General features: G+C 43.9%; 2 protein-coding genes across 3 annotated transcripts in view; one reads left to right on the top strand and one right to left on the bottom strand.

The window, feature by feature from the left end:
* Positions 1-78: 78 nt before the first annotated feature.
* Positions 79-18200, bottom strand: part of LOC114656012 (taste receptor type 1 member 1-like) — a 28691-nt gene continuing 10569 nt past the window's right edge. Inside the window, exons 2-6 of one of the 2 annotated variants that reach the window (XM_051930425.1) lie at positions 2916-3219; positions 2101-2811; positions 1814-2023; positions 1615-1732; positions 79-1310 (exon numbers count right to left, since the gene is read on the bottom strand). In XM_051930425.1, the coding sequence (XP_051786385.1) occupies positions 397-1310; positions 1615-1732; positions 1814-2023; positions 2101-2811; positions 2916-3219 (2257 nt within the window). In that variant the 3' untranslated portion in view covers positions 79-396. Of the gene's footprint in view, positions 1311-1614; positions 2024-2100; positions 2812-2915; positions 3220-18200 lie in introns of both variants that reach the window. The other variant, XM_051930424.1, reaches the window with a different exon arrangement.
* LOC114656010 (taste receptor type 1 member 3) lies at positions 4033-17908 on the top strand. The gene is made up of 7 exons (XM_028807376.2): positions 4033-5174; positions 5353-5653; positions 11081-11437; positions 11537-11959; positions 12040-12240; positions 16697-16817; positions 16922-17908. The coding sequence occupies exons 1-7, from the start codon at positions 4951-4953 to the stop codon at positions 17863-17865; spliced, it is 2571 nt and encodes an 856-aa protein (XP_028663209.1). The 5' UTR covers positions 4033-4950; the 3' UTR covers positions 17866-17908.

Raw genomic sequence — 18200 nt, 5'->3', positions numbered from 1 at the left:
GTTTGGTTGTTCTGCTTTGGTATCCAAGAGGCTTCTGTGGAAAAATTGTGAATGTGGTAAAGAAAAAAAATGGAGACATCTCTTAACTGTTTATTTCAAAGTTACAAAGTGTACAGAGAACTTGGCCTGGAACCTCCTTGAAGTGATCTTCTGGACAACAGCAGGCCACTGGCTACCAGTCTTGAAAGCAGAGGTTAATGGTAGGTGAAGTCTTTGGACAAATGGAAGTCTAGCCTAAGAGGTGACATCATTTGAATGAGGTCAATGGTAGGTAGAACGGGAGGGGAACAGAGGTAGATATGTTTGTGGTCTCGGGACACCCATCAGAGGTTGGCAACCCCACACAGGTCCTCTCGCTGGTGGAGGGTTCCCTTTTGAGAAAGATGGAAGTTACATCTAGCTACCCATGGTGTACTCATGAATCATGTTCTGGAAAAAGGTGGCAGTGTTGCGTTCTGGTTGGATCAGAATGATGTAACAGCGAGGCAGGAAGTAGCCAGCAGTGATACCAAGCAGACTGAGCAGAATACTTAGAACCTTGAGGACACTAGACAGCCTGCCAAGTTCCAGCACATGGACTGTGAGGTAGAAGCCCCAGCCCACCAGGAAAATAAGGGCTGAGAAAGCGATGCACCTGACCTCACTGTAGCTGGGTGGAAGATCCTTACTTAGGTAGGCAAGAAGGAAAGCCAAGAGACTCAAGAGGGTCTTGTAGAAGATATCCAGCAACTGCAGAGAATGGCTGCAGTTTAGGAGAATCAGATCTGGAAAGGACGAGGTGTCCACTGTGGCCTTGGGGTGGGTCAGGATACAGTGGGTTACCTGAATGATGATGTCCACCACTGTGAAGCCTACTATGGTAAGTACTGGCCCAGAGTGATGAGCCCAATAATTGTAGGCAGAGGGTAGCCGTCTGGCTAGCTTGAAGATGCACACGAGCTGGAAGGACTTGACGGCCATGCAGGACAAACAAATGCTGGATGTGATGGCATAGATGGGGTGGCGAATCAAGCAGACCAGGTTGAAGGGTTTCCCGATGTACAAACTGATGTTCACGTAGGCCACAGTCAGGCAGACCAACATGACTAGACTCATCCTGCCCCCAGTGGCTTTGACAACAGGGGTGTCCTGGTACCACAGGAACAAAACAATGATGCCCAAGGTCAGGATGACTGCCAGCCAGGAGACACAGGTCAGCAACATCGCAGCCGGGTCACTCCACCTCAAGAACTCCACTTCCCTTTTCAGACACCTCTGCTCAAATGGATTCCACCACTCATTAACGTTACAGGACTGGCAGGTGTACGGATCTGAAAGAGCAGAGAGCAGGGACGATTAAAGGTAAGGAGGTTGACTGGGTGAGGGCTCTCACTAGGCACAGAGCCCTAGGACTGTGTACTGCAATGCAAGGCTTCACCTAGATGGACAAAAGGTGAATTGTCACCTTGTAGTGATGGAACTGGCTGCCCACCTAACTTGTCAGGCTGGCCATGGAGTGGCATACTTACACTTGGGACTTTCAAGTCTCAAAAAAATACCACGATGTGTCTGATGGGGTATCCGTGGGCACCACAATGCCCTGACTTCCTACCCTACCACGCATGGGTCACTCACTGCTTTTATTGGTGAACATGCCAGGTGCGCAAGGGATGCACTGGAAACAGCACTTCTGGCTGCCTCTCTCCTTCCTTGCTGTGAGGCTGCACTCTTCACTGCAGACAGAGAAGGGCTCCTGGAATGGCAGAGGTACCCCAGTTAGTGCCTCATATTGAACTCTCTCATGGCAGAGTACCCCCATCCTGCCCCACTCTACCTGTTGGCCTATGGTACCCCAACCAATCAGTGTCTTGTTGAGCTTTAGGCCTCGTCTTCGGCTGTAATGGCCCACGATGGTCACAGAAGGCAGCTGTGCTGTGGCATGCCAGGTGATGATGTCATATTCGCTCTCCACCAGCTCCTGCCTATTGGGGTCTCCAGTAACATTACTGATAGAAAAGTTCATTGTCTTCATGGCATTGAGTACCTACCAGCAAATAGAGAAGTTCATGAGCACTGAGCTGAGAAGCTTGGCCAGCAGTGGGTGGCGTGACACCTCCTCACCTGCCATGGGTAGATCCTCTTCCTTTCACAGAGGTTGGGTTTGCAGCCAAGAGCCAAGTTTAGAGCCTCGCTGGCAGCATGAACAGCAGCATATACCCCGTATGACACACGGGTGCCTGTGTAACTTAGGATCTGTTTGGCTGTCAGCCCCATACAGCTAGTCATCAGGCCGTTTGATCCTGTGTGCGGTGCGGGGGACTGGAACTTCTTACTTAGATACTCCTCAAAACCGGGCATGGGCCGCTCCTTAACTGCAATGCCCAACACTGTGCCAGTTTTCAGGATGCCACTAACTGCTGCTACCCGTGTTGACACAGACCAAGTGTTGCTGGCCACCCAGACCTTCCCCTCAATACTCTGATTCACAGCCACTTGAAAAAATGACTCCACCACTGTGTCTTCAGCAAAGATCACGGTCACATTGACAGCCATGATCTCGGCCAGAATTCTCATAGTGTCCTGGGGTGATGTGGTTATGGTGTGCAAATAGGGCACACACACGCCATATGTGGCACTCATGTCGAGGAATAACTGCATGGACTCCTGGCCATAATCTGTGCTGCTACCTACTATGGCAACCCAGGTCCAGCTAAACCGCTGCATCAAACGCAGGATGGCTCTGGTCTGCTCCAGGGTGCTGGGCACCGTGCAGAAGTATGAAGGGTAGAGCCTCTTATTGGCGAGCATCTGGACTGAGTCAAAGAAGTCGATCTGCAAGAAGAAGGCAAGTCGATAAAAAGGTGCATTCTGTGTTACCAGGTGCCAAGCCTAGCAAGCTGTGCCTAGGCATTTTTGCAACAATAATCCAGACTTACCACGGGCACCCAGTACCAACTGGGTAGCCCCATGATGGCAGTTGCTGCAGTGCTGTCTCCTGGTCCAATGATGGCGAGTGCAGTGGGTAAATACTTGGATGGGTCATGCCACACGTACAGGACATCGACCTCTGTATCAGACAGCAGGTGTAAAATGCTATGGAAGTTCTCCTCCATGCTGCAGTTGTCCAGCAGCTGGTAACCTAAGGTAATGTTGGGCAGGATGTTGCTTGAGTTGTTGATCTCGTCTACTGCAAACCTCATGGCCTCCACCATCAAGAATTGTTGCACGTTTCTCCAGTTGCTACAGGAACACAAACAGGAAGGCACAATGTTATGTCCAATAAGGTCAGTGCACCAGTTGACCACCTACTGCCAATCTCTGCCCTTCTCTCTCTCCTGTGACTTGATGTCCCTTACACTTCTCTACTATGCCTTCCTGCCCTTTGGTTCCCACCAGACGGCATATTTCCCTATTGGGTGATGAGGAACGTGGGAGATTAAGGCCACAGAGGAGAGGTGCCATGCTACAAGGACCTCATTGGTGCCAACATTAGTCAAGTGCTTACCACTGGTAATTCAGAAATAACTGGCCACTGAATGGGAAAATGCCCCCAATTATGTAGTCCCCCGGAGACACAGCCAGGAAACGTCCAGCTGAAGGAGGCACCATAAGTATCATCCAGCAAACAGGCAGCAACATTGGACACAAGAGGGTGAAGATTCCACTACAGTTCAGTTGCCAGCTGTCCCTCACAGCCACCACCTCACAGTTCCATCAGCCCCACTGCTGCTGGCATGGAAAGATGCAAATATAAAGCCCCATCACGGAGGAGGAGGAGCTGCCCAGGCCAGCCACTTCCTCTCAACACCGCCCTCTGACCACTGGCACAAACCACCTGCTCTGACCACTCAGCCGCACTTCCTCTCGTGCCCACTCTGGAACTCCACTACAACCACAAAAGCCTCAAGGTCGTCCGGTTGTCAGCTACACCCATTTTCTAATGTCCCGTTCAGGAAGAAGCAGTTGAAATTAAAGTGAAAGACATATGGGATTGCAAAAATTCAGCTGAACCCAAAGTTGGCACATGGGGAACGTGAAGTGTGTGCTGAAGGAATGGAGTTGATGCAGAAGAAAAGCAAAGCAGTGAGGAGCCATGGTCATGTCATATGGCCCACCGATGTACGGCTATTAGGGGGCCTGAAGAACAAAACCCCAACTGTCAGATGTCTCATCTCAAATCTCTTTTTTGAGCGTTTTCTGAAAGCTTCCAGGAGCCATTCACTGAAGTAACCTCCCTGGCCGTGATGCCAGTCCATCATAAGATGCCCACCCGCACAACGGCAGACAATTTGACCTGCAAGTCTTTTTTGAGTAGTAGGAGAAAATCCACAGGGATAATGTGGAAACTCTGATGATGGTAGAAGTGCTGCAGCCCCAGGGGCACAGGTCCAAATCAATGTCCTGTAGTGCCAGCCTAGACTACTAAATAATATAAAGGATGTATGAATGGCGCATGGCAGTGAAAGACAATAGATAATGGTCAAAAACAGCATCTCGAAATGAGATCATCAGCAGACACCAACCTCACTGCTTGAGGGTCTTGACTGGATGCCAGGAGGACTACCGTGTCCACCTCAGTGCACTTCCTTAACCTTTGGGCCTTCCTGACCCCATCTAGACAGGAACAGTCATTCACCTCCAAACCTCAGCCTCACTGGCAGGATTGCCCATCTCCAAATCAAGACGTCACCCCAGGTCTGCATTATCCTGTGTGTTCATCTGTGGGGGCACCTGGGTGCTGTCCAGTCAGAGCAACACATCTCAGACATACACAGCTCACACGTGACCACCAGCTCCCGCACATTTGACTAGCCATATCCTGGGGCCACTAAACAAATGCAGCTAAGTACACATGACAGGTGCACCTGGGGGGTGTGGTGTATGCACCCAGGCCACGCCTCTTTCCGGCCCCACTGGACACACTCGGCTCTTTTGACTCTCAAAAGGTATCTTTGAAGGGCTGCCGACGACATGGTGCTCGGGACAGTTGGGATGCCAGGCTGCTTGTTTATTGTGCTGCTGATTTGTCTCCTAGACATCTCGTCCATGCAGAATGACTCCTGCATCAACGGGAACCTCTCTGCCCAGCTGTTCAGTGAGCCAGGGGATTACATACTGGGGGGGCTCTTCCCCATCTACAGCAGCATTATCGACATGAGCACTAGTGTGAAGCCTGGTCAGTTTAAATGTCAGAGGTAAGATAGTGTGAGTGGTCAGTGCTGACTGTCACTTGATAGTCACACTAGTTGGACTGCTCATTTGAATAATCTGGAGTGGCTCACCATCTGGACAGAGAGAACGTTTTTTGCACTCTATAAATTAGTGGATTGTCTACTAATGGCCAGATGGCTCTCCTTGCTTGTGTTTTTCCAGTCTTAACTGGTACGGCTTCATCCGTGCCCTGGTGATGAAGTTTGCTGTGGAAGAGGTGAATGACATGAATGACCTGCTGCCCGGCATCCGTCTGGGCTTTGAGATCTTTGACACCTGCATGGAGTCTGTGGTTATCATGCAGCCCTCCATGCTATTTCTGAGCGAGCAATGGACACAGGCCATTCGGGTCCAGTGCAACTACACCTCATACCAGACCCGTGCCATCGCCATCGTGGGCCCCTCTAACTCTGAGATGATGGCCATCACAGGCAAACTCTTCAGCTTCTTCCTAATCCCACAGGTGAGGATGCCGTTATCATGCAAACGAGGGCAGATACAGGCAAACAAAAGTGTACCCAGCTCCATGTACACACAAACACATCCTCTTACTGCTTTGTCCAAACCAGAGCATTAGAAAGTGCACAGGGTGGAGCCTGAGCATCCCAGCCTGGCCTCCCATTTCTGACCAGCTCAAGCCATAGCATCAGGAGCTCATTTTGCTAACCTTGTGGCCTTTTGGGTATGCGGTGCTCTTGTGTTTTAAACAAGACCACCAATACGCTTTCTTAACATTAAATAAACCAACAGGTGTGCCTGAGGTCAATCCGGACACCTCATCACTCCAGTGGTTAGGCTAGCATCTTGTATGTATCGCATTATGGCCACCTGCACTAGTTGACTAGCCTCACACCACCCAACACACACTGGCTCAACACACAGTCTAAGCAGCAGGTGCCCAGCAGCTACCACTGGGAAACCAGGCAGCTTTACTTACACACTCGAGCTTACTGTGAGGCTTCAATCGCAGGGACGTGCAGTGAGGGGAGGCAGCTGTGGCACATAAAAAAAAACTAACAATGACAACATAAAATAAATGTGTCCACTGGTCTATGCTATACATTTGTTTTCCTTTATGATTCCAATAACTTTGATCATTTTATAGTCAAACTCGCTGAAGTTGCGCATTTCCTGTTCAAATACATGGGAGAAACGTGAGGTGTGGCAGCGACAAGCTTCATCTCTCCTTGGACTGCGCTCTCCCTCACACATGGGGTTGATGCATGGAATTGACGCCTGTCTGTTGCGGTCTCTCTGTATGTCGCCAATATAATGTTTGCAGACACGTTTATTATACACCCTGACTTTCCAGAGTCTGGCTAATATCTTTAATGAACGTGTGTGACATATTTAGTCTTGCTGATCGGACATAAAACTGCAGTGAAAAGGCACAAGGTGAGGCAGACAGTACCGTGCCGCACTGAAGGGGGCGCCTGTGAGCCAAACAGGTGCTCATTGCTGCTGTTCTTCTACGCAGACACTCAGTGCCACTAAGTTAGCGATATCAGAAAGTCAAGTGCACTGTTTATTTTTATTTTTTGTCACGACTCACTGCCAAAATCTAAAATTAAGATTTTTAAAACTAAAGCAAAATAAGGAGGACTTTTACAAGAAAGTGACGGACATTTTTGTAGAGAAGAATAGGTGCATGGACTTCATTTACAAATAAAGGTAAGACCTAAACGGTTTTCAATTTTATACAAAATGGGATCGGACTAAGAAAAAACAATCCAATATTTAAAAACTAAATTTTGACTTTAAAATATTGTTTTGTTTTTCTTGTTATCCTTTTGTTGAACAGTCTGTATTAAAATTGATAAAAAACATCAGAATTAAAAGCTTTTAAAAACAACTAAATATTTCATTTAGGGTCAAAATTGAAATCCGTTTTTTTGTACACCACTCTATACTTTAATTTGTACTGAATGAGTGTGAATTGTGGAATTGCAACATCCGATTTAGAACTCATGGAAGGTGCAGAGCAAATGCGCTCTCTCCGCGGTCCCTCAGCGCTATAAATGTGACGTTCTTTCTTAGCCAAATATCTACCTTACCTATGTGTGTGTAAATAAAGCTGATGAGATATGAAACATAACCAGTAGTCAGTGTGCATGCTGCCAATTGAATAGTCAATAAGCTACTCTTCTGGGTTCATATATTTGTAAATGTGACTCTGAAGGAGTCCGTGCCTCACCAGCCATGAACCGCACCGCACCACACCACACATTCAATCGGTTATGAAAATCGAAAAAAATGAGGACAGGCAGCCCATGCAGCAAAGTGTTGTGTGTTGAAATGCAGTGATGTCAGTTGGCGAGTGTCCATTTTAAGCTTTGTGTCTATCCAGCAGAGTTCTGCCGACAAAGGCATCCTTTTAGGTCAACCTGCCCATCAAATGACTTATTGCCTGAACTCACTTACACCATTCCTGTTCTAGTATTGCCTGGCATCAGACAAAGGTCAACACTAGACAGGGCTCCATTCCATCCCAGGACACTCTCACTCACATGAGTCAAGTTCAGGCTGATGGCTAACCTAACATGTACACCACCTGGAGAACATGCAAACTCCTCTTAATGTAATGTGGGAAACATGGCTGCGAAATCTCAAAAGGCACATTATATTGGACTGGATGGATGTCCACTTTCAAAAATTTCTGCTCAACGTCATTTTTTCATTTTCTGACAGAGTACGGTCTCCTTCCTCCCTCACTCAGATCATTGTTGCAACCAAAATCTCAAACTAAAGCGAGGTGTGTGTGTGTACAACAGTCATCATCAAGAAGAGCATGGAGCTCCCTCCTCAAGTACTTCATGTCCACTCATTCATTTTCATAACCCAGCTTGGCAGCCAACTCTGCGGTCCCCTGGGTTCAGTGGTAACTCTGTGTGTGGAGTCTGCACAGCCTGATTTTTTTTTTTTTTTTTTTTAAATCCCCCATTGTCTACCCTGCTGGACGTCAGGCTTAGCTCTGTTCTGTAGCAGTCCAGTAGTATTGTCCAGCTCCAGCTGCCCTTGCAGAGTCTACCTCCTGATGAAACACTTCTTTTGAATGCGTTAAGGCAGCAACTTACAGCCCACTTCATGGGCAACGCTACCAAAATGACCCCAGGCACCACCATCGGCCTTGCCCTGGTCTTACACAAGTCATGCTTTAAGATAGTTGCCTGCAACTTTACACCATTTTGTCTCCCATGTATATATTTGCGATTCCCACATCTTTTGCTCATCATGGGGGGCCGTGGATTCTGGGCAGCTGCTTTGTCTCTCTGTCAGTGCAATAAACGATATTGAACGATGACTGTGAACGCAGCCAGACACACAAACAGGGCTTGAAGTTTATGTGGGACACATGTTTTGGTTTGGGGGGATCTTTAAGGAACAATATGGTCTTCATGGGCTGCCAGCTTTATGTTAACACGTGCAAATGCTACATTTATTCACTGACGTTTTTCTCTCCAGGAACTGAAAAATAAATACTCCTTAAAACCGAGGCAAAAAATAAAACAGTATTACATCATTGTCATATGAATTTCTGAATACCACGGTAACTCATTTTGTGTAAATAAATACATCCTCTTTTGTAACTATACAGTTTTCCTATCAGGTTTGTTAGAAAATTCACTTTGTCAGCTTTGTGATATCTGCTGTGGTGAGATTTATGTTTACATCAGTATGTGGAGGAGAAATTAGCTGGTTGATGAAACTTATGAGGAGTGAATGAATCTGACTTGTCTGTTAAATATTACATTTCCTATATCAATAAAGCTGATGCCTTCACTTTCCCAATCTTTCCCTCCTTTTTCTGATTTGTCCCAGCTTTAAGACTGCCTTTGTGAAATCCAATTGGACAATTTAAGCCGATTTTTGACTTCCCATAAAATGACATTTGTTTTGTTGTTTTCAAGCAGAAGTGCGGATTCTTAATGCAGAATTAGTGGTTGAACTGGGCTAACTGTAAGTGCAGGAATTCCTCAGAAATGGAGACAGACATCACATTTGCTCTACCAGTACCATTCAAATATGCATTGTGTATGTTTCAGCCATATTTTAGTTGTCATAATAACACATTTAAACACAATACTTTTGCTTGAAAAAACACAAACCAACAATGCAGAGTTTGCAGATTTGTTCTCTGGATTTCAAGTATGCCATTTGTAATGTTTAAGTATGCCTAATTACGGGTCTCTAACTGTGCCCTGCCATTAACTCGTTGCATGTTGTGTGTCAAAACATTAATGAATGTCTGGCCAACGTGGAAGTTCTGCAACACTAACTAAACACATATTTTATTTTGGAATGATGTATAGACAGAGGAGTTCAAGGTTGGCACCCCATCCAAAGTTGGATCCTTTTGTACAGCTGGGATTGGCATCGACTCCTGTTGACCCTGGACTGAATACGCTGGATGTCTGCACGTAAAACTCCTAGCTGTCCGAGGAGAAGTGCAAACCCTCTGTTCCTTTATCATGGTGGAGTATGGCGGTGCATTAAAACGGGACGGCTGATGGGTCGCTTCATTGTGCTCTCAAATCTTGAACCAATTGTGTACTTTTATTTCCCAGCTAATTCTCTAATGGCATAAAATAGCAATAACAAAACACTTTTTTTGCCTTGAAAGCACAACAGGATTTCCACCACTTATTCAACTGTATGGGTTTTTTAAATATTAGATGGGATACCCACAATCCCACACCAAAATATAAGCACTGATAACAGCAAGATTGCAGTGAGACAAGCAGTGGCAAGGTGGAAATTTTTCAATAATTTTTCTTAATGGTTTGTTCTCAAACATTTAAAATTAGGAGTATGTAAAGAAAGGAAAAAAAAGGTGATGCTACCATCAGTCCACACAGGAACGGCTACACCTTGACATGAATAGCAGCAGCGTATGGCCTAGGCGACATACTTGTCCATACTTGTCTAAGCTTTCGGGGCAGCACCAAAACAAGTGACACTGGCATAAAGATCCAAAAGGAGTGACAGCCAGTCGTGAGGAATTCTTGTTTTACAAACAGTTGTGCATATGCACTGCACTGTTGGGCACCCATTGTTAGGACATGCAAAGGTTGTTGTGTGCACATCCGTGGAAGTCGTAACATGGGTACTGAGTCACAACAAAATCAAAGGTCTTCTGGTCAAGTTTTCCATATCCAAGTCTGCGTATAGAAATTGCTTATTGAAAAATTTTTGTGCTTTGTTTTTTTAGGATGTGACCCTTTTGCTTTCATCTTTAACTTGGTACCTTGTTCTTCATTTTTGGCCTTGACACCTGGTTTTCTTTGATCTCCCAGTTTTGACCCATTTCGGCTTTCATGTCCTTCTCCTGGTTACTCCAAATCTCATCTGCCCTGCAGACATAACACCAGTATTGAGAAGGAATTAGAAATGGGCCATCATTTACTATACACTACTAAAAAAAACAATCTGAACTTCCACCAGCACAAAACAAGAAAACTGCAGCCACCCATCTACATGACACATATATATGACCTAAGCATATAAACGTATATTTATAAAACTGCCCATATGGAGAAGAGTCAGTCAGTCATTCATTATCCAACCCGCTATATCCTAACACAGGGTCACGGGGGTCTGCTGGAGCCAATCCCAGCCAGCACAGGGTGCAAGGCAGGAACAAATCCCTGGGCAGGGCGCCAGCCCACCACAGTATGGAGAAGAGTGTTCCCTAAAAATTGTGTTGCCAGTAAAAAGGAAAACATGGCATAAGTGTTATGCATAAATATTCCTAGCCCTCACATCCCACAATTTAAAAGTGCACCAAGCATTTGAGACAAAACCTCATAGAGGCACAAGGGTGAGCACATGAAAACGGCGGGTACACTCAGTAATACCATTGCATAAACATGGATGCCTTCCTCTTCCTCAGGTCAGCTATGGGGCAACATGCGACATTTTCAGCAATAAGAACCTATACCCATCATTTCTCAGGACAGTGCCAAGTGATAAGCTGCAGGTGATGGGCATGGTGAAAGTGGTCTCTCATTTCAAGTGGAACTGGATTGCGGTACTGGGCAGTGAAGACGAGTATGGAAAACAGGGCCTGCGTGAGTTCTCCAATGCTGCTTCTCAAGCATCCATATGCATTGCCTACGAAGGTCTGATCCCCGTCTACACTGACCCTCGGCCAGCCATTAGTGAAATCCTTGATAGGATTAAGCAGGTGGAAGTTGAAGTGGTTGTACTGTTCTCCACCGCAGGAACTGCCCAAGCCTTCTTTACACAGGTGAGTTGAAGAGTTAATGGAGGATAAGCCAGGGTTAAAGACCTTGAGCAGAGGTATGCTATCTCAGTTAACAAACAACAATGTAAACTTTTTTCTCAGGTGATTAGAAGAGGGATGAAGAAGGTGTGGGTAGCTAGCAGTGGCTGGAGTATCTACCAGGATGTCTCTCTTCTGCCCAACATCCAAACTGTTGGCACAGTGCTTGGCTTTATTTACAAGGGCGTGCAGCTTGGCAGATTTGAGCCATACGTCCAGAAGCTCTACAAGCAGTTGAAGATGGAGCAGAAGAGTAGCTGGTCCAATGATAGCAGCTTTCTAGCTGAGTACTTTGGGGTCACTGGACAAGTCTGCCCTGAATGCATCTGCTCCTTCGACCTGAGCGTACTAAGTCAGCCTCTTGTAAAGCTCACTGCCTTCACCGTCTATGCCGCTGTCTTAAGTGTTGCACACGCACTGCACCGTTTACTGGACTGCACTGCCACACGTTGTAAAAGTGTAGAGCAACAGTTTTACTCCTGGCAGGTATGTCCACCCTGTTGCTTGGGGAAACGCACAAAAAACCCACAACCTTACAATCGTTTCTCTTCTCTTTTGCCTTGCAGCTTCTGAAGCAACTGCAGAACACCTCCTTCCAACTTAATGGAACTCTGTTCCAGTTCGATGCCAATGGCAACCCGAACATTGGCTATGAGGTCATAACATGGGTCTGGGATGACACCCCAATCTTCACAAAAATTGGAGAGTTCAATGGTAACCTGTCCATTCAATCAGAGTCCATCCAATGGCATACGACTAACAAGAAGGTAATGTTCAGACATGCTCACTAATGAAGTGGGGAGGAAAGGTACCTGGAGCTCTACCAAAATTGCTTTTTTTCAGTCTCTACTGATGCCACATATGTGCAACACACTTAAGATTTATGCTAAAAGAAGTTCAAGTCAAAAGTGAGCGTCTGTTCACAATGTTGTTGCATAAGTTTAAGTCTAAATACTACACAACCTGCCCGCTGTACTTTAGGTATATAAAAGCAAAAAACAAAGTAAAGGTAGAATTGCTGCAAATACTGTAGAGTTCAGATTTTCACAAATAACACTTAGAAGAGTCCTTTTAAACACACCCGATTCTTTAAACTGGAGAAAACTATTGGAATATCTTAATGGCACAGGAAACATGATAAACTTCACTTGTTTGATTCTAGTCAGCTCTTCCTGGAAATTCAAATAATCCAAAGGCTTCTCCATAACAGCTATCACGTTGTAGTGCTCCGCACAGTCTTTTCTTCATCATTTTTCCTCAGAATGCTTGCTTTGTCCAAACACACACTTCACTTCATTTCTGTTAAGACTGTGTGTTTAAGTCTTTTTGTAATTTTGAAATCACTTGTTTTGGTCTTTCAGCTGTGAGCTCAGAGCCCTAATTCAAGGCACTTGATGCTCTTGCTCGAGTGTTGTGGCGTTATGTCTTGTTAGCAAGTGTTCTTTGTCTCCCTTTTGTGATTCCTATTAACAAGTCTGTTGGTCTTCTGAAAATATTTGATGCTTTGTTTATATTTCTCAGTTTGTTATAAAATATGGCTAAAGCTGTCCTTCCAATCACTCATTTTCTCACTAACACATGCAGGTCAGGGTCGTCACAGTGGGCACAAAACAGGAATTTAATCTTGGACAGTGTGCCTACCTCACACACATGCAACTATACACAAAATGTATTTAGTTAATGTTTCAAAATGTATATATTTGCCGAAAATCCCTTAATGTAAAGTACAAGGCAAATCTCTCCAATCCTGTGACATTTAATGAGATAAATTAAATGCATAATCTCAGAGAAGGTGCAATTAGCAGGACTATTTAAATAACGCTTAATTACGGAGAACAAATCAGCAAACACTACATTTGTATCGTTCATTTTCTTTTTTTTAAACCACAGTAAAGGTTATAATCTGAATGATACAAAAGTGAACGTGATGCCATCTCCAGTTGTGACTAATTCCTGCACTTACAGTCAGTCCAATTCAGTGCCTAATTCTGCAATAACACACGAGCATAAGCAACAGCAAAGTCTGATCACTTATGAAAACAACACAACAAAGGCTGCTTAATCGGAATCCTCAAATAATAATCATAAATTGACAAGTTTCATTACACAAAGGGAGCCTCAAAGTTGAGACAATCTAAAACAAAGAGAAAGATCTAGAACATGAAAGCATAGGAGAGTTGAAATGTGAATTATTTGGACTTGTGGATTTGATATTACTTTTCGGTGTTATTAAGTTGGCAATCTCACAACAGCAAATGTCATAAACAAACTGACAAAAGTCATTTACTGACAAACCAGATTTGAAAACAGTGTTTTTATAAAGCAGCTTTAAAGATCTGTGCAAATTAAAATATTCTGAATTATTTTGGTATTTACTAATTTGTGTGACAATGACATAATAATATTTTTATTTTTAGTATTGGTAGTGCTTATTTTTCAATTAATGGACAGAAACCATAAGAGAAAACATATAGGATATGCACATAAGATAAATGGAGGTAGTCCTCGATAATATCAATGTTTATAAGCCCTGAGCTGAAATTCCTTGAAAGCCAATAACAAGTCCCCATTTGTTGTTACTCTGGGGTGAAACACACATGAAATTCAACCTCCAAAATCGATTTTTTGTAATTTAAAAGTAAGGCTTTAAAATTGCATTCCATACCAAACCACACTATTGTTCATAAATTTAAAAAGAATATATGTAAAAGAAAATTATGCTACATAAGGAAAATTAAAAGGCATGTGTGCACAAAAACTAATCATTAATACTTTGTTAAAACCGCAAATATAATAATATTTTGGAGAAATAGGGACATGAAGTTTTACCTAATAGGAGGTCCATATCTAACAATTTAAGATGGAAAAAATGGTGGTACTTTAGAACATTTCAATTCCTGGGGGTGCTACTCCAAGAAAAAAGGTTGAGAGCCTCCTAAGTGTAGTGGGTTTGGACTTATCTTTAATTTCCTATTTTAGTTTAATTCCTTTCTTTCTGTATTTTGATTTTCACATTATTGATTTATGCATGGGCGGCACGGTGGCGCAGTGGGTAGCGCTGCTGCCTTGCAGTTAGGAGACCTGGGTTCGCTTCCCAGGTCCTCCCTGCGTGGAGTTTGCATGTTCTCCCCCTCCCACAGTCCAAAGACATGCAGGTTGGGTGCATTGGCGAAACTAAAAATTGTCCCTAGTGTGTGCTTGGTGTGTGGGCGCCCTGCCCAGGGTTTGTTTCCTGCTGTGCACCCTGTGTTGGCTGGGATTGGCTCCAGCGGACCTCCGTGACCCTGTGTTAGGATATAGCGGGTTGGATAATGGATGGATGGATGATTTATGCATTTATTTTTGTTATTGTTCATTTTGTATAGGTATTTGAGGCATTTCTATTTTATAATTTTAGACAATTTCTATTTAAATTTTAAAAATTAAATATGAAATTGTGTGTTTGGGCAAAGTATTTGACAGTTTTAGCCTTGTCTTTGGGGATATAATTGTCAAAAGCAGCATATTCTAAAGGGAGAAACCTGGCTTTGAAGAAAGGAATTTAAAAGCTGAAAAGGCACCAGAGCAGTGACAATGGAGGTGTGTGGCCAGCGATCACTTCCAATCTTTCTATGCAATTTACTTAGAAAAATAATTGGATAGATTTACTTCACATCTACATGTACTGTCATGCTTTTTGACATTACATTCTCAAGTTTACATCTTTGCTCCTGAAAGTACATGAAGCAGCGCATTTACCCCACTTTCTGATAAGAGGCAAAACACACAGTTATAAAGAAGGATGCAACATTGAGAAACAACGGCCGCTTTGTGTCCACCACATTTTATCTGGAGCTAATAGGGTTCAGCTACTGTATCTCACATGAAAAACACATTCAGGATTTGCATTTTAAACCAAACACCTGGGACTACACATTCATCTCTTCACTCATCCATTCAATATTAGTTTTCCTTCTTTTTTTTATTTTTTTTTTTGCAAATTATTTGTAAATATATATAGAATTATCTGCATTCTTAACGATTTATATGAAATTACATATTGTAAATAGTTTCACTGATTATATACATGATATTTTTTGTATGTAATTCACTGCCACACAAGCTTCAAACATTAATACAGATACAGAAAATGGAAGGAGGACCAGGATTTTTTTTAACAAATCCCACCCCAACCGTCCTTCTCCTCCAAACTCCAGCCTACCGTATAACAGTACAGAAATATTACTCTATATAAAAACAGGTTTTAACAGTGAATCCCCTGGAATGAGAGAGCACAAGTTCCATTTTATGTTTCATTGTAGAGCAGGGTATAAAACACACAGAAATCATCCTCGGGTGTGAGCACAGAAACTGTGGGATCGCGCATCACTAGGGATTCGAGCAGCAAGCACCTTCCTTCAGCTTCAGGGGAAAACTGCTGTTCTTTTTAGATTTTAGAAGAGCAAGTATCTTCAAAAGACCTTGGAAGAATAACCAATGTCTAGGATCTGGGAAAGCAATCAAACTTCGAGTTCAGAGGATGGCTGTGGTCAACAGGGTTTTCAGAGATACTGTAAAGCACTCATTCGGGAATTACTGTGGATTACGGGCGAGCAAGTGTCCTCAGAAGTCAGGGAGGAGCACTTACAGATGTAGTAAGAGGAGGAATTTTGTGAGTCCATTTTCATTTCATTAGAGAATAACAGTCACAGACAGGGATTTTGAGAATGTCATGGTTGATTCTGTCTGTTCATAAAGAGGACTGAAAAGGTCAGAATAACTGCAAGAGTGTTTCGGGGTCTTATTATAAAGCAATAAAAGAAGGTCAAAGTTGAAAATAAGACTGGGTCACAGCCTAAGGTCAGAAAACCATGAAAGGAAGTTTGCAGTTTTCCTAAATCTTTTCTTTGTTAACAAAGTTCTGATAATGATAGAGCACAGAGACGATTTTTGAACTGACATCAAAAGCATGTGGCCATGATCTCTGATGTCACAAACATGGATGAAGACACAACCCTAGCAGTAGCAAATGTTAAAATTTGTACATTTCACAGTACTATAATGATAACATCAAGACAGCACAATATTCAAAAGGCAAAAAAAGAACTGAACCAAGATTAAAAGTAAAAATAGTAAAACTGGATGATTTTTGTTTCAGTCGAGACAGGGAGAATAAATTACATCAGAATGTAAGATTGAGCTAGGAAGTCCTGCCAATTCATTCTGCCCTCTTCTGTATAACAGGTCCCAGAGTCTCAGTGTTCCAAGGACTGCCAGAGTGGCCAGGTGCGCAGGGTCAAGGGTTTCCATTCCTGCTGCTTTGATTGTATTGATTGTGCAGCTGGCACCTTTCAGAACCAGAGTGGTATGTCACATGTGGAATTCAGACCTTTGCCTTCTGATTACGGAGTGAATTAGCAGCCCTTTCTTGTGGTGACTTAACTACTCACACCTCGCCTCTCTTTACAGATGACTTCCAGTGCACGGCCTGCCCACAAGGACAGTGGTCTCTGATGAGCAGCACTAACTGCTCATACCCGGTGTACACCTATCTGGACTGGAGAGACTGTGCATCCGTGGTCTTACTGTTGTTAACCAGCGCTCTCCTAGTTGGTACAACAATTGTGACAATGTTATTTATCAAATACTGGCGAACAGCCCTGGTGCAGGCGTCAGGTGGGCCTCTTAATATACTTATGCTACTTGGACTGAAAGCCAGTTTCTGTAGCCTGGCACTTTTTCTTGGCAAGCCAAATGACCTTGTGTGTCGCCTGCAGCAACCACTGACCTCCTTTATCAGCACTGTGATGATGTCTTCCTTACTAGCCACCTCTTTACAAGTTACCTGTGTAACAGAGTTCCCGGGGATAGCTGCCTCCTACTATAGTCTTGTACGTGGGGTGGCAAGCTGGCTGGTTGTGGCACTGGCTGTCATTCTCCAGGCTGGCATTTGTTCCTGGCACATCCTCAACAGCCCCCTTCTTTCTGTCTGGATAGCAAACAAATATGTCAACTTTCTGACTGCCTTTCTGAGATGCCAAGTGGATCCTATGACCACTTTCTGCCTGATGCTGGGCTTCAATGGCCTGCTTTCACTGCTGTCCTTTATGGGCACCTTCATGACACAAAAGCCAACAAAGCAGTACAACATGTCCCGTGATATCACTTTTGCAGCACTAGCTTACTGCATTACCTGGGTTATCTTCATCCCTGTCTATACTGCACTTTCTGAGATGACAAAGTCACTGGCTCAGATGGTGGCCATCATTTTGAGTAACTCTTGTATTATTGCGTCCTACTTCCTTCCCAAATGCCACCTGTTGCTGTCCAGACCAGACCTCAACACCGCTGAGTACTTCCATATCTATATTGCGGGTGTCACTCCCAAAAGCACTGTGGATGAAAGCAAGTAGTTGGATATGAGTAACTTTTTGGGTATTATCTTCAGTATCTCTCTATTGTATCTAACTTTGAAGCATTCCTTGATTTTATACTTTATTCCATTAAAGAATAAACCTCACATTGTCAGTCTCTGCTGGTGTTTCCGTCTCTAAAACTCACGATTTCTTGTACCATGTTCTGGTACAAGGCTCAATAGTAATCCTGGCTCAATTCCAAATCTTCATTCCCCTCATCTGCAATGCAATTTCTGGGACATTTGTTTAACATGACTGATTTTTTTTTCCAAAAAACAAATGAGCAGCTCTAGTGGTACAGCACATTTTGCCCACAGAGCTTGCTAAACAAA

The sequence above is a fragment of the Erpetoichthys calabaricus genome, chromosome 8 (assembly GCF_900747795.2).
Source record: "Erpetoichthys calabaricus chromosome 8, fErpCal1.3, whole genome shotgun sequence".
Lineage (NCBI taxonomy): Eukaryota > Metazoa > Chordata > Cladistia > Polypteriformes > Polypteridae > Erpetoichthys > Erpetoichthys calabaricus.
This window is presented reverse-complemented; position numbering and strand designations above follow the sequence as displayed.

Excerpts from the sequence above, each read along its gene's own strand:
- LOC114656010 (XM_028807376.2), top strand. The coding sequence starts at position 4,951 with ATGGTGCTCGGGACAGTTGGGATGCCAGGCTGCTTGTTTATTGTGCTG. Across the intron at positions 5,654-11,080 it reads GCTTCTTCCTAATCCCACAG|GTCAGCTATGGGGCAACATG; the intron begins GTGAGGATGCCG and ends CCTCTTCCTCAG. Across the intron at positions 11,438-11,536 it reads CCCAAGCCTTCTTTACACAG|GTGATTAGAAGAGGGATGAA; the intron begins GTGAGTTGAAGA and ends CTTTTTTCTCAG.